Below are 27501 nucleotides of genomic sequence, written 5' to 3'. Positions count from 1 at the left end.
GTTATGACTTGACATAATGCAATGCAAATGTTCACCCATAAAACAGTACTTCAATTCATACAAATTTTATTTACGACTGAAAATACAAGCAATTTTTTTTCTCGCAACCTTCCGCTTAGCAGACCAAAACCTTAACTACTTCCTTCTCTTACTTCTCAGGTTTTCTTTATTCTGCGATGCTCAAAAGCCCAGCAACACTTCGGGACATGTCCTTCTCTACCATGCAACCCAGCATGCTGAAAATGGTCGCTCACAGAAATATCATCAGGTTAGAGTTGGTCTGGGAGTGACCAACAACCTGACAAACTGTTCATAGCAGCAGATCAACTACAATTGAAGACATATAAAATAAGAGTGCAACCTTATACTGCTATATCGTATCAGATAAACTGCTTGGCTCAAAAACAAAAAAAAAAGGTATGGAAGCATAAATATTTGTCCTTGGAGCAATGGAAAAAGGTCATGTGGTCTGATGAGTCCAGACAGACCTTATCCCAGGGTGCGTCAGGGTTAGAAGAAAAGCATGTGAAATGATTCATCCATCATGCATAGAGGCCACTCAGAAGAGATCTGCGGTTGTTTCCGTTGATCATGGCTAGGTTCAACAATAGCAAAAGCTGTTGACTTGAATATACTGATAGACCGAGTTATAGCTGGCCTATGGATTTTTTTTCCCCCTTACTCATGACATGGGCATATTCCAGCAAAGCCAGCGGCACCCAAACAAAATCTGTGCAACTTTTTTTTTGCCAGGCAGTGTATTTGATCTGTATCTAACCCGGATATGAGCAGGATGTTTTTTTTTTGGTTGGTTTGTTTGTAATTGCTAACATTTCCTAACAAATTTAGTCATCTCTGAAACCTCTAATCTAAACCAGATGCCATATCGAAATTTCTGTATTTTTATAGTTTTCGAAATCTCACCTAATATTGGAGAATAATAGATAAATATACCTAATAAATTATGTAATTAGACTAAAAAGCAGAAAAATAAGGGTGTGTGTCTGTACAAGTATGGCCTTTCTGGTGATTTCACTGGTGTTACTAAGTCTACTGCAGTGCAGGGATAATTGAGGGGCTTTCACATTAGGGCCCTGGGGCCGTTTCCTAGAACACTTGACCCCTGGTTCATTATGATCAGTGAGAACACAATTGGTCCACGCTCCGGAAGCTACACAGGCATAGCTGATAAAATAAGAAGGCACGTAATAGAACTGCTCTTGATTTTTTTTTTTTTACATACATAATAATATTAGACATTGCACGAAGGTTAACTCACTCATTCTCATTTTCCCTGGTGTTTCATGGCAACTTACAGATCAAGCAGGTGCATACAGTCGAGAACAAAAAAACATTGGCCAGCGGTGGAGCAACCGTTCCTGTCGTCGTAGTGATTACTAGACAAGATTGCATTACAGCAGAGACGCATTTTACTACACATCTTGCCATTTAACTTTTCTTCTATCCAAGTGCCAGATGAGGTAGAACCTACAGCTTACAGACATTTTTCTTTCTATAGGTAGTGTATGTACAGTGTCCCGTGTATGTACTGTGCCCTGTTCTGCATTCGGCTTAGAAGCTCTGCGCCCTATTATTAGTTTACGGTTTATGTACAGCAATGATAAACCTCCCATGACTTAAGTCATAGAGTCGAATGTGCAGTTCCTAAACATGAACACAATGCTAGAGTATCCCTGCATTAACTCGTTACACAGGAACATTTAGATAACAGACCAAGTTCAATGCTAAAACTCCAAAGTCACTAGCTAGCTTAAGTCAGTAACGTTAACAGGCCAGCATAATCCCACCTGTCTGATTATTAAATGTAGAGCTCTATAACCTGTATATTATGAGAGTCTGGATGTCTTGGTTAATATTACTAACTGGCCATAATATACAAGTATAAAGCTGTACATTAAATCACAGCTTCATCCTCACGCTTTCCTCAGCTAAGTTAGCCTTAGCACGCTAAAACGGTGAAAACAGCGCTATTCACGTTATACGCCTTAATAAAAAAATACACAAATAAATAAAGCGTCTTAGGTTAATAGACATTTTCTGGAAAATATGCTGATTAAGGCTAGCTTAGTACAAGCTGATAAATCATTTAGCTAACGTAGTTTTTGTTTTAAAAATGGCCGCTGAAGATGATGGGCAATAAATTGCACGTTTCAGAGATCCGCCCTTTCCATTCGAGATGTTTCTTTCCGCGTTTTTATTTCCAAATTAATGCCAACAGAATGGAAGAGCTGCTCTCGAACATTCTCGAACCTGAAACTGAATAAAGAAACGGTTTAATTTTGCTCACCTGAGACACTGACTCCTACATGTCTTCGCCATCTTAGAAGAGCAGCCAGCCAGCCAGACAATCCCGTCCTATCGCGAGATTTGGATTCTCGCAGCGGGGGGCGTCGGCCATCAGGGGGCGTTTCTATAGAAACCGGAACACTAAAAACTGCAGCCAAGTTAGATCAGTTTGGCCAAAATAAAAGTCGCACAAATCTCTAAGGTTCCATTCAATCACATTTAGCTTTAATTAACAGTGCATAATGTGGTGGCCAGTTCGTGTGTTGTAATAATTGCTTATGCTCACAGAACCACTGTTTTAAAATTTGAGTCCTGAAATATCCCTGTGCCATCAGGGAAGAAAAACTCAGTTGATATAATAACCTGGTCATTCTGTACATTCAGCTCATTAGTTGACTTTATTTCATTAATTACCACATTAATGTTTTTGAGTCTGGACTCATGTTCAGAAATGCTCTTACGTTCACTATTGAACATAGCTATGCTTTTTTTTTTTTTTTTTTACTGTTGAACTTTGTTTTACTTTAAAACTTCACCAATTGTTAACGTGATTTCCATTCATTAATTTTTTCGATCATATGTCTTCCACAAAATTGATGGTCAGCACTGTTCTTCAGGTTTTTATAATGGGTTGAAGAATTTTTAACCCAGTTTTAGGAACTTCACAACTCCTTAGTTGTTCTCTTTGCATGTTTTAGTCCAATAATTTGACCACCTGAAATGGCAATTTCTTTAAATTTTAGCCAGGAAGTGTAGATTACTAAATAAGTTTTCCTCTGTTAAGTGACAACACGATCTTTCACTGACCAAAACATTTATACAACAGTAAAATATATACTCATGTAAACATACATGTATGCAAGTGATTATGTTTATATTTCAGGCTATGTTTATAATACAGAGTGCATTCATGACTTCAAAGTTTCCAGAAGCAAGAGAAGTTTATTGCATACAGGGAAACAATGTTTTTCTCAGTTTCTTTCTTGCTATATATAGCCATTATAAGTACAGCAGGTAAAACAAGGAGAGATATGAAACAGCCACATTTGGAGAAATTTAATTGTTTGTCGATGGTATAGAAAATTGTCTAATATGCATTTGTGCACTCGGGCTGAGTAACCAGAGCCACAGAGAGCAAAGGCTAAGAATTGGGACCAAGAGATTCATAAAGGGACACAGAAAGTATTTACTATAAATACCTTTCTTTCACTAGATCTTGGAGCTCTTCTGTGCAGCTTAGGAGTATGGTCAGTGCTCACTTTCGTCTTTTAAAGCTGTGATAATTTCTTTTTAGCTTACACTGCACAGTGTTAGAGACTGCTCTATTACATCCTCACAGCATTGAGCCATCAAAACAGCCAGAGAGAATCTGGTTCTCACTAGCAGCTCAACCTTCCAACATCAAGAATGGAAAAAAGGGGGAAATGCAGAATACTTAATTTGATAGTCTATGTTTGTTGGTTTGGCCACACAGAATGGGGCAGACTGTGATATAGCAGTCCAGACTATACTCTATATCCTAAGAACTGGTCGACAAATGGGGTTTAACCCATCAGCTGGTCTAAAGTGCTGCCATTTTTACAAGGTCTTCTGGAAATTGACAAGTCCCCACTGACAATGTGTAAGATAGACATTTTAGTTAACTACAGCACCGTGTAGGGCACCTCGGTGGAAACATGAGACAACAGTTTTCTGAAAGGAGCCGGGTGCCTTCTTCCACAAAGCTCATGCTGTAACCCATGCAGGATGAGAATTTAAAATTGGTGTCATTAGACCACATTTTTTAAATAAGCGGACCCTGTGTATTCTGGCAGGATTTCCAAGTGATCTTGTGCCCAAACCAAAGTTTATGCCTAAGGTTATTTTACTCAAATTACACTCCCTGCTGTGCAGCACCTACTCTTCGATTGGTCACAATGCAAAGACACTAGGTGCTCCAATGTCTTCGCAAAGACTGGTCCACTGGGTAAGCAAGGCTGTCACTACATGCAGCACCCATAATCCATGATTGCTTTAACTACACTGGGGCAATTCTCTCAGACAACTCCTATCTTCGCTTAAAAATGCTTAGCTGGGATTCCTAGACTAAAAGTGATTAAGGAAACTTCTCAGAGCAACTCTAAGTAAGGAAAGTACAAAACCCTTTATCTTTGTTAGAAGATGTGGTTGACCCCATTGCTAGAGATGATGCATCAATTCATTGCTCCTCCTAGTATGTGTGTGTGATGAAGTTGGCCACATGTAATTGGGTATCTTTTAACCTTGTAGCAAAGGATATCTGACTTGGTGTCAGAAGACCACTGTGGTGTGCCATTCCAGGAGTGATTTATTCTCAATAGATTCAACAAGGTCCTCTCTACTGAAAGACTGTGCAATCCGTTTGAAGTACAGTGAACTCATTGCCATGTTCAAGCAACCAGTTCAAGTTAATTTTAGCCTTGTGACAGGGTGTGTTACCTGGCTGGAAGTAGCCATTAAAAAAAGGGTAGACTGTGGTCATGGACATGAGGCCCAAAAAAAAATTATCATATGGTTACAACATCATTAATACAAGGCAGGATGGATTCATGCCTTCATCTCGTTTACACCAAATTCTGATCATACCATTCAAATGTTGACAGTTCCTTGTTCTCAACAGACAGGAGTGGCACATGGTGTGGTCTTCTTCCACTGTAGCCCATCTGCTTCAAGGTTGTGCATGCTGAAACGCACTTCAGCATAACTCATCTATAATGAAGCGTTATTTGAGTTAATGTTGTAGAAGCTCAAAGCAGTCTGCCCATTCTCCTCTAACCGCTGTCATCAACAAGGCATTGTTTACCCAGAACTTCGATGTTTAAGAAGTTTTGCACGATGTTTAGCACTAAAAATGATTTGGACATTTAATAAAGAAAGATATTGACAAATTAGGGTGTATACAGTATGTTTCACACAATACATAATAGCTCTTTAAGCATGTCTAACTGTATACTCTTTAGCCTTAAATCAAAACGTACATTAAAAAAGGAAATACACAATATGCATACAGTACACTTAAGAAAAAAAGAGGAAAACCAACTTTTACTAAAAGAATAAATTTTATTTCAGCACTGTAAGTCATTTTCCAACCATACAAACATGACTGCCAACTTCAACTCTTTCTCTCTCAGCCTTTTGGCTTTCTTCTCAATGCATCGTGAATTCAGACCACAACAGCAAGACAAATAAAAAAAGGTTTCTTTCCCCAAACAACCTGGTGCTTTCTTCTGACTAAAAATGAGAAACTGTTAATAACGATCATAACCATAACAGCAATAATAATAATAATGAAGTTTTACCCTTCACTACACAAGTTCTTTTGGAGACCTTGATGCATGCATCATCGCGTTTATCCTGGTGAACAGATCAGATGACAGAATGTGTTGCCTACAAATGAGACTGGGTCGTCACTTGAAAATGTTGACAACATTGCAGGGGCAACATGCTCTAAAAACATAAGGATAAAACAAGGGCACTCGTCCAGCAAACGTAGGGGAGAATGGCAGGAAGCCATTATACACAACACACTGCTGTTTTCGCTAACGGGCTCAAAACCTTACAACACTGGTCAAAAGCACACAGACGGTCCTGTGAGGTGAAGGGCTTCAAAGCTAGGATAGAAGGGAAACTTTTCAAAGCAAAAATCAAATCTAATCTGCAGACACAAGTCTATAGGAATGCACAGGTAGGGATTCTTCACTTGTGAACAGAACCTGTTAACAGTTAGGTGCTTACATTTATCCTAGCCATGACTACTGACAAAGCTTCGTTTCCCAAACTGTAACTGTAGTGGGTGCTAGGATTTAACCGCATCAAGACTTGCATCTGAGGCTACACTTCATAAAAAGGGAAAAACTGTTAGCGAAGAAACCGGACAACACATACCTCTGCCACATTTCACTAAAAAGATGTAAATACATTGTTTCCTTCATTTAATATTTGCAAATGGACCCATAATGTACGTTATGATTTTAATTACCGAGGAATAGAACTCTCATTTCCACAAACGAAAGAAAGTGGAATTTGGGTTGACAATTAGTAAGATAGTATGCACTTTGGTTTTTAGTATCAGAGATAACTCTGTTCTGTGCAAGGACGCAAGGGTTAAATGTTGAATTTATCAGCTTTTAAAAGATCTTCACCGATTAATTGCATCTTAAAAATGTTCGACAAAGTTGTGGTTTAGTCTGATGGCTACAATTTTACCCTAATGGTGAAGTGGTTTAAAACAATAGCAATAAGGTAAAGATACCTATAATCATTACAGTTTCAAATATCTACCTGTGCTAAGTGTATTTAATACTAACTGTAGCAATGGTCAAAGGAGTAATATATATATATATATATATATATATATATATATATAAAAAAAAAGAAAAGCAAGAATTTTTTTTTTTTGCACAATTTCAAACCAAAGTTGGTTAGGTTACTTTTTTTTTTTGTTAGTTTTTGGTTGTTTTTCTTTTCCGATGCTGAAAAATATCCGTTTCCAACTTCTGGCTACAATTACATACAGACTGATAATAAGCGTAATTATTATTGTCGGTAATATCTTTACTGTTAGTATGATGGGGGTAAGGAGACAACACTGCAGCAGGAGCAAGAGAATCCACAACCAAGACATGATAAGAGAAAAGATAAGAGTTTAGACATGATGGAACAAGAGAAAGAAGAAAAGGTGATGGGCTTTTTTTGATGTGTTTTTTTTCTCCTTTATATAGATATGGAGGAAATCTGGTTGCTATTTTAAAACTACAGAAAGCGAGCATGTGAACTTTAAGAGTGTGTATTAGTAACAATATATTCAACACCAAGACAGGGATGATTTCTTAAATCAGCAACGAATAGTGCAGTGAACTAACTACCGCCATATGAATAAATCCGCACATGTTCTATATTACCACCGTTTTTAATATGACCGATTAGGATAAGGGGGGAAAAGGTTTAGTTGTACCTCAAAAATCCGAAACATAGATCCTTTAATATACTTAATACTGTAAATTATCATACATCTGCAGCTAGGTTGGGTATAGTGAACTCTTAACAAATGTCTGATTAAAATGGCAAATAAGAAAGAGGTTAGAACAGTGGAAAAAAAATACATAAAAGCCAGATAAGAAGCTCTGCAGAGAGTAACTTGGGAACCACACATCTGAAATCACTAATTAAGCATTACAAGTAATCAACTATATCGAATACAAAAAGAAATCCTAAATAACGTTACATTTTCTCTTGTACTAAAAGGTGTCTCTCTAAAAGAAAACATCTACATATGCATGTAAGTGTGTGTGTGTGTGTGTGTGTGTGTGTGCGCGCACTTGTGTATATGTGTATGTGTGTATGTGTACATGTTCATGTCCATTTCTGGGTGTGTAAATGTCTTCAAGACTAAGATTAAGTTAAATGAACTTTGATGTCTGGTAAATCTATGACGATCTATATTTGTTTAATGAACTTACTGAAATTTTTATCTACTGTAAATGGAAACTGAAAACTGAAGAATGATCTACAGAAAGTCTGAAGCAGTTCAAAGTTGTTTGTCCAAAGGTACAAACAAGTGTATGTGTGTATGTTTAGGTGCATTTTAGCATGCTTAATTCATGATGGAAGATTCTTCCATTATGAGCACTGCTGAAATTATCATCAAATGCCACAACCGAAGCCTGAAGTTCAGAAGAATTGGTTGTGCATGATTAGTACAGTATCGGGCTTAAATACAATTTGCAATGGTACGGTCTCGATTAATACCGATAGATCATGGTTCATGTTATATCCAAGACGGACACATCATGTCGTTGCCAATAACAAACGAATTGTGTAAAAGTTGCTTTTTGTGTATGTCTCTGCGTACACGTATATAAACTTAAAGTTAAGCTAATGGAGGGGTTTCGGCAAAACCTTTAGACTATACAAACATAAATATGTCTGTCATTCTGCAATATTTAGAGCTTTGATATACAATTTGTGGCACATGATATACTATCATCTATCCATATTGTAACAAAATAAGGTGCATCTTATTAACATGCCTGCACAGACACTAATGAAAATCAGTATTAAAGATTTCTAATTAAAATTATTTGTCAAAAGATCCTCTATCTAGTGTATTTGTTCTTTGATACAAATTGAAGCTCAATACCAACATCCCATTCATTACTAGTACAAAAAAAGGTCACAAAGAAGCACTTCCTTTGTGTGAAGGTGTCAGATTGTTTTGAAGCTAGAGGATTTTCATGTTAGATGGATTTAAACCCATAATCCCTCAATAAAATGCTCTCGCAAAGTGCACAAGGTCCACGGGCAGTCATAGAAACAACACATATGGGCTTAAATTTACAAAAAATATATATAGAGAGAAATTAATGTAATGAAATAACTAGAAGTTATTTCATTAGAAGGGTTTTTTTTTCTTTTCACCCAGCTGTCAGAAATTTAGGAGTTCCACTTCTTTTCCCTAATTTCTTGGTCTGTGGACTGGTGACTGTGGTTGTACTGATATATAATTATACATAAATAACATAAGTGCTTTACGTTGGGTTACAATCAGTTTCATAGAGCATTTCTTTTAACATTTTGGTGCTGGGGCTTGCACATCAATATTTATATCTTGGGGCATAAGGTGCTTTGAAAAAATAAAAATAAAAACAAAATATGAAATATCATTCCCGTTAAAGGGAAAATTTAAACATACAGTGTGGCTGCCTGATGAATAAATTCTGGTGCTATGCTCACTGTTAAGCAGCTATAAGGACAATTATGAGGACAATTCCATTGATGCTAAGCTACGACAGCACTGGAGTGTCTCACTATGTGCGCTGCTTAAATCAGAGATAATGTATTAACTCTAAACAGGGTCCTATTTCAATATTTACCTTGGCTGCAATACAGTCACAGGGTTTTTGCTTAATTTCTATGAATTAGGTTATAAGAATGTCATTTAAAAGAAAAAGAACCGTGCAAGTTTTGATAGCTACTGCGATCCAATTAGCCAAAACTACGTTTGCTTAAAATTACAAAAAAAGATCAAAAGAAAAACAAAAAAAGAGGGATCTATATCTACATCTAAGCATTTTAGATGCATATAATAAATGTCAATGCAATTTGTTTGATATACTTAAGTAATATTAATTACAAAGCTCATGACAACAATTAAATGTTGTGTATAAATGAAGGGAGAAGCCATGGTGCACTAATTATGCATGAAGGCTCATGGTTCAACTGTCAGATGCGTGATGTGTGACTGACAGCCAGGGTGATAAACAGCATTGGTTAGGTGATGCTGGGTTCCCTGGAATCAATTAAAAAATGTTTTGGGGCTTTAAGGGTAAGTATGCTGCTCTTAAAATGCACTGGCTGTAAGTGTGGATTTAAGTAGGATATACTTTGGGCAAAAAGGGGCCTACTGTCGCCATTTTTAGACAATATTACAAATATTACCAGGAACCTAAAGTGTTCTAAAAGTAAAAAAAAAAAAAAAAAAAAAAATGCTAGAAAGGTGAAAAGACTGAGAGCTTGTCACAATGCTACAACCCTGATGGGGCAGTGGAAAGGCTGAGGTCCAGAATCAAAAAGATTCAGTGCAATGTGCAATCAAAAGGTTGTGATTTTTAACTTTGCTCAGTTTCAAATCAGAACCTACTGTTAAGGTGACACAGACCGCACCCCTTCTCACACTGTCCATCTCTAGTTTCCAGCATCTGTAACATCATAAATTATTCTTATGACGACAACACGAAGTGGCTACTGTGCCTAATTATGTTTTGCAAGGAAAAAGGCAGTCAAACTTGGAACATTTCCTCTCAACTCGATCATTCTTGTTAAACTATGGGATGTAATTACTCCTCTTTTTGTAGTGCACCATCTGACGAGCAGTCGTCAAGGCAACATGGGGCCTCCACCTCCACCCCGTCTCCTGATTGGTTTTCTTTGCTGGCTAAGGCACACTGGATTGGCTGGGCCAGTGGTGGCAGGTCAACGGGTTGGCCAGTGGCACTTCCTGAAGAACTGCCATTCAACTGCTGGGATACGACGCCGGCTCTCTCAGCAGGCCTCCCCACTGTTTTTGGCTCCTCTGCCAGCTTTGGGGGGCTGGATGAGGGAGGTGAGGAAGAGAGAGTCTACAGAGAAAAAGATTAAAATGAAGGGAAATATCATGATAAACTTGTATCATAAATTGATTAAGCATAAATTGTTGACCTGATAGAAATCATATGAATGGTGTAGGGAATAAAAGAAATTGGACAAACAAACTTTTTTTTTTGTTAAATAATCTGTTCAAAAACAACTCAAAAATGTATTAAATGCAAAGTGGTTTCACTCTCTTAAATTAACCCTTCTCACTATGTAACTATGACTTATATAAAAGATATTTTATAAATTAAGTAATGTTAAGATGCGGTCACAGAATTTTCGCATGTTTGTAAAATGATGACCTGAGGTTTTTTAGTACGTTATATTAGAAAGCATATATTTTCATTACCTGTGGTCGATTTGTGGTAATTTTCTTTCCTCCTCTTCCTTTGGGTATCATTTCTTTGCCCCTTCTATAACAGAGACAGACCGGAATGCTTCAAGTCCTTAGTATTTTTGTTTGATATTAAGTTTGCCTCGCTAGGTAAAATAAAGTAACCTATTAATGCTGAGGTAACTTACCCTTTTCCTCCTCCCACTGATACCACCTGTACATTAAATCCTCCTCTGCCACGCACTGGCTTGTTTCCAGCCCATTGGCCAACAACCATGCCAGCAATCTCTAGCTTCCCACCTTGAGGAGGTATAGACTGGATACCTGTCAACAGTGAAAAACTTTAAGTGTCAAAGCTTTACAGTGCAAAAAAAAATTACTTGTAAACAAAACAGCCTTTAGATAAATCTGCAATTCATGATATAACAGCCTTAAACATCATACTGGTTTAAAATGAAGGACATTCATAATACCATCTCTACTGATTCTAAGTAAATAAACTGTTAAGAAATGAAATGAGAACTTAAGTACATTCCAACTAAGGCAAGTGGGCTAAAACATAACAGTCATTAAAACATTTTTTAACCTAATCTTCAACTTCTGCATCTGAATATGTGCAATTACCATAGACAAGAATTTCCCTTTATGAAGAAGGGGGGTGGGCGGTTAATTTTCATATTTCACAAGAAAAGCCGATTTAACAATTTGTTCATGTTACCAACTGCACCAACCTAGCTTTTTTTTTTTGTGGTGTTCTCTTTTCTTTTCTTTGTCAGTTCAGGGAACCATGTACAATTTTTTTGCTTTGGTAATAGAAATGCTGTGAATAGACATTAGGTTCAAGGGTACAGGAGTATCTTCTTAAGTAGCTCACCTGTCATCTCACCAAAAGTACGAGCTCTGATTAAACAGAACCTTTAATCATAATGTGTGACTGTGATCAAACCTGGGAAAGCTCTTGGTCGGTGCTGGTGGTGAGGAGGAGGCATAGAACCCAAGGGTCGAGGTGGGTACAGAGGGTGCATAGGGTAGAACGGTGGCACCATAGCAGGGGGCAGGAAGGCTGGGGGTGGCAAAGGTGGGGGTGGTGGAGGAGGCCGAGAGAGGTTGATGCCCTCCAGAATAGCCTGCCTCATCTTCTCGACTCTGGACACCAGCTCCTCCTGTCAGAGTGAAGCGTTGTCTTTTAAATCATTAAAAAAAAAAAATCTGAGGTTATTAAAAGGTAGCAGAAACAAAAATGAAGAGCTCTGTACCTGGCCTTCACACATGTCCAGCAGAGCAGCCCTGTCTCTGGTAGCCTTTGCAAGTTTGCTCTGAAATAGTTTGCCATCGAAGAAGCCCCATGGGCAGCAGTGATCCCAAGGAAGAGGCTGGCCACACACATCATTCACAAAAAGAGCAGTGTCCACGCCACTCATAAACAGAGAGGCCAGCTGCACACCTCGGTTGTCAACTTTCTCCACCTAGCCATTGCAATATCAGACAGACATCCACTTCAGGATCCACTTCACTTTATTACAAGCAAGCAACCAATCACTAGTGTTCTATACATGGAAATGCTGTGCAGTGTAATTGAGTTACGATTTCTGGACACCTACCTTGAGTTCCTGCAGTTGATCAGGCTCATAGAGCTGATTGGACACCGCTTGAGCCAAAAAAGCGTCAAGCTCATGACGTTGGAGAATGCGGCCACCAGGCCACTGCATCATATACCTGCATGCAAGGAATAAGATTTTCTGTAATTTCCACTGACTATAATTGAACTCATAAAAAAGAAACGTAAAATGCTGGAAGAGAAAGGGGTCGCCAAAGCGGACAATCCAGTCCACACATACAAGCTTGGCACAAGTTTTACACCGGCCTTTTATCTGGGCTTAGGACCAGCACTGCATTCAGTGGCCTTAATTAAGTTAAAATGTTTCATTTATGAAGATACATTTGTTAAAATATTTTTTTCTTTATGCTAAAGTACTAGAAGCTATACAATGTTGTTGGTTGAAGCTATAAGACGTTGAGGTTGAAGATGCTGAGGTTCTCTCCGGGGGTGACAAAGATGGATAGGATCAAGAATGAGTCCATCAGAGGTACAACCCATGCTAGATGTATTAAAGATAAAGTCAGAGAGGCCAGATTGAGGTGGTTTGGACTGAGAAGAGATTGAGAGCATATCGGTAGAAGCATGTTGAAGTTGGTACTGCCAGGCAGGAGGTTTAGATGAAGACCAAAGAGAAGATTTATGAATGCAGTGAAAAAGGACATCAAGTTGGTGTGAGAGATGACGGTAAAACAGATGTCTCTGTGGCGACTCCTAAAAGGGAACAGTCGAAAGACAAAGAAGACTAGAAGTTATACTATGTGTCATAAATTCATGTATCTGTTTTCACTACCTGAGTACACAGCACATGAGCAGCAGGTGTGATGGCACACAGGACGGGTTAAGCAAGGCAGGGCAGTCTGATCTCATGCAGGCCAAGAAGGCCCGCGTGCGTCGACTGCGATCCTCAGAGGCACGACCAAGCCACAGACGCCTCAGATTAGGACAGGTCCACTCACGGAAACACATGGCTGGAACCAGCTCAGGAGTTAAGGCTGACTTGGCCTTACTGGCACACCACTCCTTAACTATTACTGGGGGCACTGTGGAGGCACATAGAAAGAGAGAGAGAGAGAAACAAACAACTTGCGTTAATCAAATATTACAAAAAGATCCAATGGAAAACATCTTTTTTTTTTTTTTTAAACAATGAGTAAGCCAGTGCCAGATTATATATAAGCAATTTTCTTTAAACTATGTAAACAGTTTGCTTAATTGCAAACATCGTAAAAGTAATAAAACCTTCAAAAACATTGAACAGTGCATTATTTTTAATAACTTTGTAATGGACTTAAGCAAAGTATGAAAAAAACTTCATCTGTGCTTCAATCCTTACATGAACACTTCTACACATACAATGCAGTCAGAAATCTACATACACTCATCATTACCATGAACGTGATGCCAATATTGGGGTTTAAAACTTTTTGAAATGGTATTTTTCTGTGGCAGAATGATTGTACAACAAACATCTTAAATAGAAGAAAACCTCAAGAATTTGGTGCAAAGATCTAATTTATTTTTAATCTTATTTATTTTTTATTATTATAATTTGTGTAAATCTACATTCTGATACTCATATCCTTACTAAGCTCCTTGGACTTGCCAATCAGACTGTGTGTTGGATAATCCAGTAAGTTATATCCAGTCAAACGAACTATTTTATGTTGGCACAGAGAAGCTACCAGCTGGAGTCACTAAAAAGTGGCTGAGAAGCCTTGGCAAATTAAAAGATGCTTTAGGAACACAAGGGGGTGTAGGTTTGCACTCTATACACTTTAGCTTGTGATATAAGAAAACCCAAAATGAACATCTTGTTCCATTACTAGAGTTTTATTTTATTACAAATATATCCGGTATGATCATCCTGAAACCCTCCCTGCCTCTCTGCAAAAAAGACTTGAGTTTTCTCCATTATAAATGCGAGACGAGTTTAGTCCGGGGTTCGTGAAAAAAGGAAAGCGTCATGCAGTGGAGCTACGGAGGGTGGTGTGTGTCTGTGTGTGTGTGTATATATATATATATATATATATATATATACACATACACACACACGCGCACACACACACACACACACACACATATATATACATACATACCTATATATACACACACACACACGTACACAACTTGTGTATAAATATATAAATTCCAATTATTAAGCTGTTCCAATTACACTCTTGAGCCAACACTTACCCTCTAGTGGAGCGCGCTTGCGCATGGCCATCCTTTCCAATCTCCGCTGAGTCTCAGCCAGGCTAAACAGCACGCCATAGGCATACTGCCGTGCTGAGCGGAACAGCAAAGAAGCAGGAGGCAGGTCAGGGTTGCACTCATCTTCTATACATACTGGCATCTTCATCTCCCCCTACATTACACAGTGAGCAATCAGAAAAGATTTTAACAAAATGTGACACTGTAAGGCTGAACATCTAATTATTTTTATTTAAAGCAGTGATCTATCACTGCTGCTGTTGAAAAACTATAATATAGATTGTACCCATGCTGGACTCTCCTTGTCGTAAAGATCTTCCAAATATTGGCTTTTGACCACTGACAGATGTATCTCAATTTTTTTTTACTGACTTACATGACAGACATTGCTCACTGGGGGTTTCTTTGGAATGACTTACATTTGCAGAATTTATTAATTTCAAATCACAACACCACTGTAAGGGAAAAAAAGTCAGTACAGTTTTATAAACTGTATTTAAAAAAAAAAAAAACAGTAGAAGAATACACCTTAGAACATAGTAGAGAAGTCACTCAAGTTCAGAGATCTTTTTAAAGGACCGCACGGGGAGCGAGAGACTTGAAAGGGTTACGGGGTGGTAGAACAAGTAAACTATTTGTTAAATAAATTTTACTAAATAAATACAGGCATAATGACTCAGATGGATAATAGGATCTGGATACTGACTTTTATTTCCCCAGATCATAAATTTAAATATGATTTTTAAAACCATGTTAGTCCAAGAAGCATGGCAAAACCATAACATATGTTCTGAGGAATCTGCTAATATTTTTATCTACTTTGCCCAGTTTTTTTTTTTCATGACTATAAAATTAGCCTAACCATTTCAAGGATTTTCGGGACATGTGGAACCACTGCATAAGTATCAAATTTGTAAATGCGAAATATATAAAAGTAATGCACAAACATAAAATCCTATTAAAATAGTAAAAAACAGGCATAACAATTTGGCCTCGTCAAATTAGTTCTGATCCTTCTAATCACCAATCCTTCTGTTATAATGACTATAACAAAAAAGTTTTTGTACCTAAGCACTTATATGTGCAGCCAAAAGCCTTCAATCTTTTGTACAGTTTTGTGTAAATGTTTGGATAAGCCAAACCAGACAAAGGTCTCTACTGGGTTTACAAATGTTTTGTGAATGCATTCATGTATGCTGATCACGCGCAAAGTGCAAAGCCCTTTTCTGATGCCGCTGATTTGCTAGTAGCGACATGCAGAAAAACTCGATATAACTGTACAGACAATAGGACCAAGTATAAATGCTGAAAGACAGAAGAAAAGATTATGCACTATAGAGAAGAGTTGCAGTATAATCTAGATTTTCCTCTAGTTGCCTTCCCCATAGGGTTGAAAAAGAATCTAGATTTTTTTTTACTTGTTATAAAATGCAAGTGTTTTTATTTATTAGATGGACTTTGAAAAATATAACCTTGGTGTATTATTTCCAACTTCGAGTTTTCTTCCTAGTTCATGAAGTGATGTTAAATCAACATGGCTGAGCACAAAATCAGAAATAAAGTAAAACCTCTTACCTTTAACTGAGCTATACTGTATATATTTACTGTATACTATATTTAGCTTAATCAAAATAAACACATTCTTAAATCTAAAACCCTGAGGACACAATCTGCCATGAAAGAAAAACATTTATCACTCACTTATCGGTGTTAGCTGCCTATGTTACTACATAAATACGAACATTAGCACATCACTCAGCCTATCGAATGCATTGGATTAGGTCATAAATAAACATGGCTTTTTAAACCTGTATCAATTCTAAACCCCTAAATCAAGTGATAAGTTAACATTTTGCTATGAGCTCTGTCCTTAGCGAGATGTGATCTGTTTCGCTATTTCTATGTGCTTGTGCACTGGAAATTTTTTATAATTCTTTTTTTTTATTTTAACAATATTCCTGAATGAATTGATTTGATTGAAAATCTGTATAGAAACTCTAAAAATCATGTTAACATATTAATTAAAATTGAGCTAATTACTCGAGTCACAAGCAAAAGGAACAGTGAAGATAATGTCAGTTTGAACATTTACATTTTAAGTAAGATTAACCACAGAGAAGAGGAAAACTGCAGTACCTTTGTGAGGATGTGGTATATCTGTGGGTACATGAGACCTCTTCTGTGTCTGTGCTCTGCCACTCGTAGCACCTCAGCGCTGACCTGTGGAAGGGGTGGAGTTGTAATGTCCATGTGACTCCGTGTTGCCATGGACAGCAGTGACGGAATAGTTGACCCGCTCCCGTTGCCTTGGGGACCCTCTCCGGAGGTGCCACCCCCACGGCCAGTGGGCTCTTCCCATCTAGAGGACTTGTCAGCCAAATGACTGAGAAGGACATAGAAGGCAAGAAAGGACATGGTTAAAGGCACAAACAAAGTATTCTTAAATCAATCATGGTAGTACATATGTGTACACATGGTATCGGCCAAAACACAGTATCCTTCCTGTTTGTTTTGTTAGACATATAATACGGAAAATGGGTGAGCCAAAGAAGCTTCTACTTAAGTTTATGCATCACAGAGGTAACCAATCTTCCATAAAAATATCAAGTTGCTAACTTCAGCTGTTTTAAAAAGATTATTTTATCTTGTGCCCCCAAAATGGCCTTTTTAGGCATTAAACTGTCTCGCTTCAAACAATAATAATTTAAAACGCACATTCATATTTCTTTACGAGTTTTGATACTTAAAATGGTGTAAGCTTCTAAGAGCATATGACCTGTAAAAATTGTTGCTTAAATTAAACCATTTTCTTCCCCAAATTACCAACAGTGGTTTTGTTTAAATGCTCCAAATTAGACAGATTATGTGGCCATAAAACATAAAAAACTATAGTTTATTCAGGTAAAATTGCTACCTCAGAGCTTTGCATAAGAGATGGTTTTTGGTAAAGGCTAAAAAAAAAAAAAAAAAGGCAAAAAATCTGTAGTGTCCGTAACCATGTCAAATTTATTTTTTATTTTTTTAAATTTAAAATAATACCCTTTTTCAGGTTTATGTCCTTTCCTGTGAAATCGTAATCGGCTAACTTTCATCTGAATAACAATTAAGATAACTACATTTACATTTAGGCATTTGGCAGACGCTCTTATCCAGAGCGACTTACATTTTTATCTCATTACACATCTGAGCAGTTGAGGGTTAAGGGCCTTGCTCAAGGGCCCAACAGTGGCAACTTGGTGATTGTGGGATTTGAACCTGGGATCTTTCGAATTGTAGTCCAATGCCTTGACCACTAAGCTACCCCTGGCCCTAAAAGATGTAAATTCAAAAAAGGCACCGACACTACATAAACGTGCAAGAAATTGTATTTAGCAAATACAATTTCTTTTTATCTGGGAAAAAAAAAAAAAAAAAAAAAAAAAATCAACTGTGGATCAGGAGATAAGAAGCAAAAAGTGGTGTTAAATGATCCCATACAAAAATTCACTTGTATACTTGTGAGACATTTTTTTAGAATCAATACCATGTTTTATGCAATATAAAGTTATCCCTTTACTGTTACGTCGAAGATACAGCATAAAACCTGAACTTCAATATGTGACCTTTTGACCCTGATGCTTGGGAATAAAAGGACAAATGAGTGCTGTTCCTGCTGTGTTTTTAAACACTCCTGAATCTTCCTAATTGTGTGTTTTTTTTAAATGCATTTTCTGCATCATTGTAGGTCTTGTATTATAAATATTGCTTTATCTGGACAATTATAATCCTACGAGTTCCTATATTTGAAGAAAAGGTCCTGAACAGCAACGCATTTGCTGATACCCAGTTTAAATAGAACTACAATGACTACCTGTAGCCAGAAACTCTCAAAAGGAGTGGGGCACTCTCACATCCATTATATTAGCACTAGTCAATCAGTTGGGGGTGCGCTTTACTTCTGCACTTAATGGTGCATGTGTAGCAGGTCAAGAAGCTGGCGTCTTGGTGGAAACAAATGACAGCCTTCATTCTCCCTGTCCAATTGAAAGTCCTGTAATCTTTTGCAGTTTCTGATAAAATGTCTTAATAAAAGGAGAAAATCTGTACTGGCCATCGGTATCGGCCAAGAAAAATGTAATCAGCGCATCTTTAGTGAAGACATTGACCACTGATCCTACCTCCAAAGTGTTAAATGTCAGAACATGCACATGCTGAACAGCAGCACTTTACTGTGAAATCATAAAATCTGATTTTTAAACTGAAGGTTAAAGACTAATGCACAAGATTTTTTTAAAACTAATTTGTGTACTTTGTTGTTAATGCATCTGGCTTTTGAAACTAATTTAACTAGAGATGCAAATTAAATAACATTTTCCTGAAAATTTTACAAGTAACAGGACTTTCTCTCACACTCAAACAAATCTCAAAATATAAAAGTGCTCCAGGTTATTAGCTTTTTTTGTACAAATAAAATCCAATTAAAAATTGAGGCAACAGCTGCCAACCAGGGAAAATGCAGTAAAAATGCCACCCCGCATCGAGAGCACAGTCAATCAGCTCCCAAGACTTATCCAGAATATTTACTTGTGATCTCTGATTATAAGGGCCAAACACTTTTCTCTTGCATCACTCTCTCTTGCATGTTTGGCAAAAAAAACCTGCCATGGCCAACCAAGTTTTAAAAAAAAAACAGCTGATTCTAGTCATGAGCCGTTTGTTTTGGTCCATTTTTTAATTTAATGCCATGATATTTACCCACGTGGTAACGTCAATGCTGATATAGTAGGCCACCACGAATAAATGTATAAATGTGTTTTTTTTTTTTTTAAGTGACCATGTAAAAAACAAATAGGAAACACTGAGATGAATGTTCAAAAATAATCTTACTTAGTGCTGGTGTCATTTTGCTCCTCCCCATCTGAAGAAGACGACGGTGATGGAGAAGGGCCTGAAGGAGCAGCAGTGTGGTGATTGGGCATTCGGTTGCCAACTTGAGTGGAATCATAAGGAGCAGACCAATCACCAAATCCCATTTTTCCAACAAGAGAATCGTTGCATTCCTGCAGTGGTGGAGGCGGGTTCTGGAAAAGAAGGGCAGAGGCTGGGCCGGGGCCATAAGGCCCACCGGGATAAGGCACCTTAACACCTGATACCTGGGGTGGACCAACCTAAAAGAGAGAGAAAAAAATTAGGTAAGAAGAAGATTAAGAAAAACTGAAAACAAAAAAGAGAGAGAAAAAAAATTCTTATTGAAAATACTAAAGAGATTTTATATTAAACTACCTGGGCTTTCCCAGACTGTACTGGCCCCATGTGGCCCAGAGGACCACCAAACTGACAAGGCCCAAAACCTGGCACTGTGAACAAAGAGAAAAGAAAAGACTAATTATGGGTGAAAAAAAGAAGAAGAAAAAAACAGTAAGATTGCACACACTCAGTTTAAGGCAAGGGGTCAGACAAACATTACCCGAAATACATACTTAACACTACCCGATAATGACCATTTGAATTTAAATAAGCAATTATTTAATGAGTGAAAGACATTTCCCCTGATTGTAGAAAAGATGTTACTGCATTTCAGAAGGGTCAAATTACTGGCCTGCATCAAGCAAATAATTAATGAAATTACAGAAACTTGGTTATGAGCAGTAAATAAATAGCAGTAAAACATACTTAGAAAAAAATGGTGCATCATTTAAGAGAAAGAAAGACAAATTCAAACAAATCAACAGCACAAATGTTTATTAGGAAAGTAAGAATTTCTATATGTATAATGTGATTAGCCTCCCAATCCTGTGAGTTTTCATAAAAAAAAAGATGATGTGGTCCAATGAGGTCAGAGACGCTATTCCAGAGCAATAGGTGCATCAGAGTAAGAAGTGATGCCCCCATCATTCATAGTGCGCACTGTAAAAGGCTTGGGGAGGCAGTGTTTTGATCTGGGGTTGCTTCAGCTGATCAGGTCTAGGCTCAGCAATGTAATGTGGCAATAAAATAAAGCCAGCTGACTGTCTGAATGTACTTGAATGTACTAAATGACAAGGTTATCACATCAGCAGATTTTCTTTCTTCCCTGATGGTACAGGCATATTCTAGTTCTCAGAGCAACAAAAGGAGTCAACCAGAAACAGGTTGTCAGAATGTATACCAAAGAGTCTGATTGGCTTGTAACATCCCTCCTCTAGCCTCTGACTGACTGAAATTAAGTGAGTAAGCATGTGTACATGAGAGAAAGAGTGTAAACTGACTTGTATGTTTACCCCTGGCTCAGTGTCACATGAGTGACAGTGGAATGCAGTGAATAAGGGCAGGGAGACGAGAGAAGTGATTAAGTTGTAAGTCTGAATTAGTCGCCTATCTCTGGCATGAACAGTGAATTAATAGTGTTTTATGTTACACTGTGTGAGTGTGACCAATGAGTGAGACTGATATAGCAAGCTGGGATTGTTGTCAAGTAAATAAGAGAACACGTGAATGCAGCGTGATATGAACACAGGGAATGAGATCACATTTATGTACGAATCAAGGTTTTTCTCAATTAATTGTGCAGCCCTACTAGTGAGAGAGATTTTTTTTCAAGGCCAGGCAGTACACAAGCCATCCAGTTTTACAAAAGCATCAAATAAAAAAAAAACAATACTCACAGAGGTAAGGAGAAGGTCCCATGGTAAGAGGTCTGGGTTTACTGGCCGCTGAAAAATATTCCACTGCCTTCTTAAATCTTTCAATTTTATCTTCGGTCCGAGACTAAGCAAGGGATAAGTATGACAGTCAAATATACTTTTCTATTACAGGACAATTAATTTTGTTTTCCATTTCTTTTTGTAACTCGACACCACCGTCATGAAGATTCAATGAACATAAGAATTATGATGTACCTGAGACTGTTTGAATACATCTCTGGCCACAGCATCTAGGTTTCCAAGATCCTGAATAGAGGCGACGTACTCTGATACAGCTTTAATCACAACCTCACAGGGAGGGAGGACTAACTGGTGAGCCCTTACCTAAAATAAACAGGAGATAAAAATTAAAGCTCATTTTCTGACATTTTACATATGAACTAGTTATCAGTGGGTAAATGGAAAAAAAAAATATTAAAATGGAAAGAATAACAGCACCTTGAGAGAGGCAAGAGGATGTTCTGGACCCAAGAGACTCCAATGAAAGGCAGCCAGGTCTTCATCTGGCAGAATGTGGTTACCTGAGAAAAGAAGTAAGATTAGATAAGATCATTCAAAACAAGCTTACATGTATCAGACACCTGTCAGAGCTGTTATCCTGCTTACTGAGGTGAGTAACTTACCAAGTAGGGCAGCAAAGATGGGCAAGTGCTGGGTTTTAAGGCCCAGCTGGCGAGCAGCCTCAGACAGCAGGTACTGGTGAGTGGTCAGATTTTTGCCGTTCCAGGAGAGCTTAAGCGCATGAGAGCTAAAATAGGCCGGGACATTGCATAGAGCAAACTCGGAGTCCTGTGCAATCAGGCCCTGAAATCCAAAGTCTCTGTACAGAGATAGCACCTCCTGGTGGTGGTCCTCAAGGGTCTGAACCACCTGTAGTAAGAAAGGAAAACAGATTATAGCCAAGGAATTTCCCTGTCTTATTTATCTTATATTATACTCCATTCTGGTTGAACAATAAGTACAAGGGCTTAACGGGACACATGGGTATAAATATATATATGTTTTTATTTGGTTATAAAAATGACCAAGACGTTAATATTATCACACTCCTTCTAGTCCATTATTGCTTCTACAGTTCTAAAGTAATAGAAGGGCATGAGTTTGTCTTTTATGAAAGTCTCAGGTTTAAGCATAGGAAAGGCTTCAGATCATGCAAGTTTACACTATCCTAGTTCTCAATGAAATTATGTTTTTTAGAGAGAGGAGGGCTGGCAATGGAATGACTAGGAATTAATTTCTCTCTCAGATATCCCAGAGTATGAAATCTAACCAAACCTTTAAAGTGTGAATTGTAACCACTGGCAAATAACTGTATAGTATATACGTATTGTGAAATAACACACTCCAGACTGTGCAGTAATCTGGAAATAAGGAATTTTTGAGGGTTGATTGGGGGATACAATCCACATTTACACTTCAACAGAGTCCATCACTTCTGCAAATAGGAGTAATGAACAAATTTCAGACTCTGTATCATGTTCCTTTAGCGGTTTCCTTAACAGAAACTGATAAATCATTATTTACTTGAGACCTCACTATCAATGAGTTAAGCACTCACATTTTTTAAAAGCTGATTATTGTGGGTTATCGATTAGGTTTGACATGGGTCCAAGTTCTCACTAAATACTGTTCAAGACCCCTGACACTTCAATATTGGATCCAAAGAAAAAACTACATGAGGCCTAAAATTCTTGCACTTGACCAAAGCCACAACATATCCCTTTTTACATGAAACTTGCGATAAAATCGGTAGTCATGTTTAAAAAAATTCTGACAAACACAATACCACATCACAAGCATTCCCTGAAGTGGAAAGTCTTAGTTATTAGAAGTACTTCCTAGTAATGTGTTTAATGTAGGAAATCATATTTGTGACCTGAGGAAAACAACAGAAAGACACTGAACAGTGTTTTGGTTGCTTCTCCTTGCAATACATAAAAGAGATGTTTTTCAAGCTGGGCTAGTGTGTTCACTTTAGCTGAGCATGTTCAGCTGTGAGTTGATTGCATGTTGTACATTTGGTTGAGATGCATGATGTCTTGTGCTACACCGTACTGTATTATGCTCTGTTTTCTCAGCGTTTCCAAGATACTAACTGTGAAAAGCCTGCCCAGGTATATAATTTGCTTGTCCTGAGAGCCTGGGTTAGTGATTTGTCCATCCTCGAAAATAATACATCAGTATGACACTTAACATACAGCTGCAGTTTCCTGATTCAGGATAAGGTCTGCTAAGTTCAGTGTGCACTTCTTTCATTTGAGCTAAAAGGTACCTTGGTTTTGTTTTGGCTAAAGACACTGTCTCCTATTTATCCAGAATAATGATTGGCTGACTGTTAAAGAATCGTGTCTCATCAGGTTTAGACTTGGTTCTGGTAAACTATTTTTTTCCAAAACAGACTCTAAAATAAAACCGGCAATTACAAATATTGTAAACTAAACCATGAACTATTTTCAACCAAACACCAAGTAGAACTAAATTAAAAGAAATGTTTGAGTAACCACATCAGAGTGAAACATTTGGGCAAAGTGTTAATATCTGTCAAAGTAAATTAGCCATAATGTCATTTTGTATAATGTTGCCCTCTAAGCTTTGCCTGTCAAAGATTAAAGGCAAACTCACAGGCTGTTACCTGACAACACCACTTACATAGATGACAAATTAACATTTCCTTAAATGGCTACAAAATATGATCACATCTTTTTAATTGATTTTGAGAGACAGACCTTACTTGTAAACAACACAAGTCAATGTTTTTTCTCCACATTTTTTTTTACAACTTTAGATGATGCTAAGTAAAGAATTACAGAGGTATGTTATAGGACAAGGACCAATGATTTAATGGGTGTGATATTACCAACACAAAGTTAAACATTTTTTTTTTCGATACTGGAACATTCATAAGCATTACTCTTACACCAGAGTGTAAGAGTAATGCTGTAAAGTAGTGTAGTTACCAGTAAATACAGTTATTTAATGACATTATAATTTTAACTATTTATAGTTATATTCAATGTTGAGCTAGCAACTATAAAAGATTATTCCCTTAGCAGGCTCTCTCAATCCTGAAGTAAAGAAAATCAATCTCTCTCATGCACGCTATCTCTTTCTCACACACACATACCTTGCAATGTTACTGAGAGAAACCTGGGTAGCAGAAATTCCTCTGCTTTGAAAACTTTCCTATTGCGGAAAACTTACTGACCTTTGCAAATCGTTGACACCAGAGACTCTATGAATGTTAAATGTCTCCCAACAGAAACCTTGACTACAACAGGGATTAAAGTGGTTTTTTTTGGTAAATAATACTTCTAACACGCTAATTAGTAAGCTTAGCCTGTGTGGGAATTAAATAAAAAGACCGGTGCAAGTTACTGCAGAAACAATAAGGTATTAGAAAGAGTATAATGTAACAAAGCTGAAATTTGCAGAAGAACTACTGTGTGATGATGTTACAGAAAATTAAACACCACCTTCTGACCAATCAAATTGAGAGAGAAAAGGCGCTTTAATATGTCAAACTTATAATTGGGGGGAAGGGGGGTAAATCAGAGTGTGTAACTAACTCAGAATAGTCAGTAAGTATTATGAGGCGCACGCACTCACCCGCACGCGGAAGCGGAACATGGCGAGGCGGACGCAGTGGCTGAGGCAGGCGGGCGGCAGGAACCAGGCGCGTGGGGGCGGTGTGCCTTTGCTGCCCACGTGGTTGACGATGAGCTGCGCCGTCTGTCTGTGGGCCTGTGCTCGGCGCGCCCACTCGGGCCAGCGCTCTTTGCCCAGCGTGCCATTGAATGCCACGACGAGCTCCAGGCCGCCCTGGTACAGGCAGGCCTGCGACAGCGCCGCCAAGTAGCCGAGCATGGCGTTCCACTCGCCGCCGCAAACCCAGTCGGTCTGGTAGCCGCCGTAGAGGCGCTGCAGGCCTGAGTCCGCGTCCACGAGGATGCGCGCGGGCGGCGGAGGAGGAGGAGGCGCGGGCAGCGCGTTCGGGTGATGAGGATGATGGTGGGGATGGGGATGATGGTGGTGGTGCGGAGGATTTCGGCTCGCGGTTCGACCCAGTTTGAGAAGATCTACCGGAACCGAGGCGCCCGGGCATCGCTTCTCCAAATACTCCTGAAAGCCCTGCACTCCCATATTTTCGCACTTCGGTCCTGTTTACGTCTCAAGAGTGTGTGTGCGCGTTTGTGCGCGCGTAGTAGATGTGGCAGGCGAGCACGCCCTTTCCAGAGTTATTAATCAGTGTATTAATCGAACGTTCCTATTTGGGTAAAGAAGTGTGCAGCTAGTAATCGGGGTTGTAAAAAGAAAAAATAATAATCGTGTCTACTGAACGTGAAAATCTGAAATTCTAGTCGTGGGCGAGGCTATGGTCTAAATCTAAACGTGCAACGTCTATCCATTCTTCACTGTACGTTTTAGTGTAACGGCTAGAATATCTGTCCAAATTACAGACCAATGGATTGATTATAATGTCGCGCAGTGAGAAAGCATGTCCAAGTTTACAATGTTACGGTGGGAGATAACGGCGGCACTACTGATGTCGACGGCAGCGAAAAGGTCCAAAATATAATCCTACATGCTAGCAAACTTTACAGTAGCTAACTTACAAACAGAACAATGGCAGTCGATTTGGCTGGACAGTTTCCCAATTTAGTATCCGATTGTAATCGTTCAAGTGTGTAAAGTCTAAACCGAATGTGTTTGAAATCGACAAGAAGCTAGCCAACTGATTTAACCTAAACCTGCAGCTTTGCAGCGAACACACCAGCTAGCTAGCTGACTTAGCTCGTTAGCCCGGTGTGACTGACGACTCAACTATCTTAAAGAAATCTGAGACATGTGCGCTTCGGAATGAAATGGTTGGATAAACATAAAATAAAGTAAAATAACTAAAAGAAAACAAAAACAAAACGCCACCGTAAGCTCCCTCGCTCTCTATCTCACTCACAACTTCATACTGAGGAGAGGAACGTACTTTCAAGCGACGTCGGCCATCTTGCGACTTCCCCGCGGACCAAGAAATAGTGGGCGTGGTGCTGAGCGCGGAGAATGGGAGGAGTTGGTTTGTCGGCGTTCTGGGAGATGTAGTGTATGGTTGATTAACAGCAGCCAGAAGATTGCGTACAAAACTACAATTACCAAGATCTTGACCAGTGACCTCGATTCCATGACAAATCCAAAAATGAATAGTATTTTCAAAATATATAGGTTTATCCGTAACACGAAACAATAAATTTTAAGTGTTGGTCCTCACGACTGAAGTAAATTGGTTATGTATCTGGTTAAGTCAATCGAACCTGTGAATTTGGCTGACCAACAGTGGCCTACAAACAGTGAACAGACTGCAGTGTCCACCCCCTGTCCTAACACTCAGCCATGCTTATTACTGTTGTGTGTGTACAGCACAGGTTTACGCCTAAGAAATAACTTAAATCTCTGCAAGTTTCATTCATTTTTTTGTAATATGAGCTTTATAAGTATCCAATGTTCTTTTTAAGCAGAATGAGAATGGTACAATATTCACATTTAGGAATAAAATTTGTCTGTTAACTCAGCATATATTAAAATTCTATATGTTCATCACAGTTGTACACTTAACATTTTAAGAAAATGTTGTCTGTATTAAAAATGAATTTACTAAAATGAGATTAAATGATGTGACCTATTAAAATGTAGTTAATTTGATTACTTTTTGTGTTGACCCTTCTATATTTTTGGGCTACAATTTGTTTAAATAGAGAGAGAGAGAGAGAGATGTTTTAAGCTATTGGAACAGCTAATAGTTTTTCACATTTTCATATACGAGTTTCTTCCTCATTTTGGCTTCAAATCCACAAAGATAATAATAAATCTTCTTTCCCCTATTTATCAAGGTTCTTCTGCACGTTCTAATCTTAGAAATAGAACCTAGCTTTACACTTTTATTAAGGATTTGAATGTTTAATTTGTCTTGGAACATTTACAGAACAGAAAGCCCTAAAGGTTCTATATAGTAGTTTCAAATAAATAAATAAATAAATAAATAAAAAGCCCACGTGCTCGATTAAAACGTTAATGTTCTTACTGTAACTCGATGAGCTGGCATTATTTTAGTCACGTGACAATTAAATGACAAACCTCTAGTTTATAGACAGCAAATGGTGAATATAGCATGGTGTAAATGACGTAATGATGTAAAAATACATTTATGTACTCGTTTAAAAAAAATAGCCATAATTAAGTCATGATCAGCA

At 38.1% G+C, this 27501-nt stretch overlaps 1 protein-coding gene across 1 annotated transcript; it reads right to left on the bottom strand.

The window, feature by feature from the left end:
• Positions 1-5365: 5365 nt before the first annotated feature.
• Positions 5366-26676, bottom strand: fam120c (family with sequence similarity 120C). Its single transcript, XM_053481761.1, has 16 exons — positions 24869-26676; positions 21886-22132; positions 21701-21783; positions 21458-21586; positions 21224-21326; positions 19863-19936; positions 19467-19747; positions 16737-16983; positions 14583-14754; positions 13180-13429; positions 12391-12505; positions 12046-12255; positions 11736-11952; positions 10978-11113; positions 10805-10868; positions 5366-10442 (listed from the first exon to the last, which is right to left on the bottom strand). The coding sequence occupies exons 1-16, from the start codon at positions 25400-25402 to the stop codon at positions 10161-10163; spliced, it is 3144 nt and encodes a 1047-aa protein (XP_053337736.1). The 5' UTR covers positions 25403-26676; the 3' UTR covers positions 5366-10160.
• Positions 26677-27501: the final 825 nt, after the last annotated feature.

Source organism: Clarias gariepinus, chromosome 22 (assembly GCF_024256425.1).
Source record: "Clarias gariepinus isolate MV-2021 ecotype Netherlands chromosome 22, CGAR_prim_01v2, whole genome shotgun sequence".
Classification (NCBI taxonomy): domain Eukaryota; kingdom Metazoa; phylum Chordata; class Actinopteri; order Siluriformes; family Clariidae; genus Clarias; species Clarias gariepinus.
Note: the sequence above shows the minus strand (reverse complement) of the source record. Positions and strands in the feature narration are given on the sequence as shown.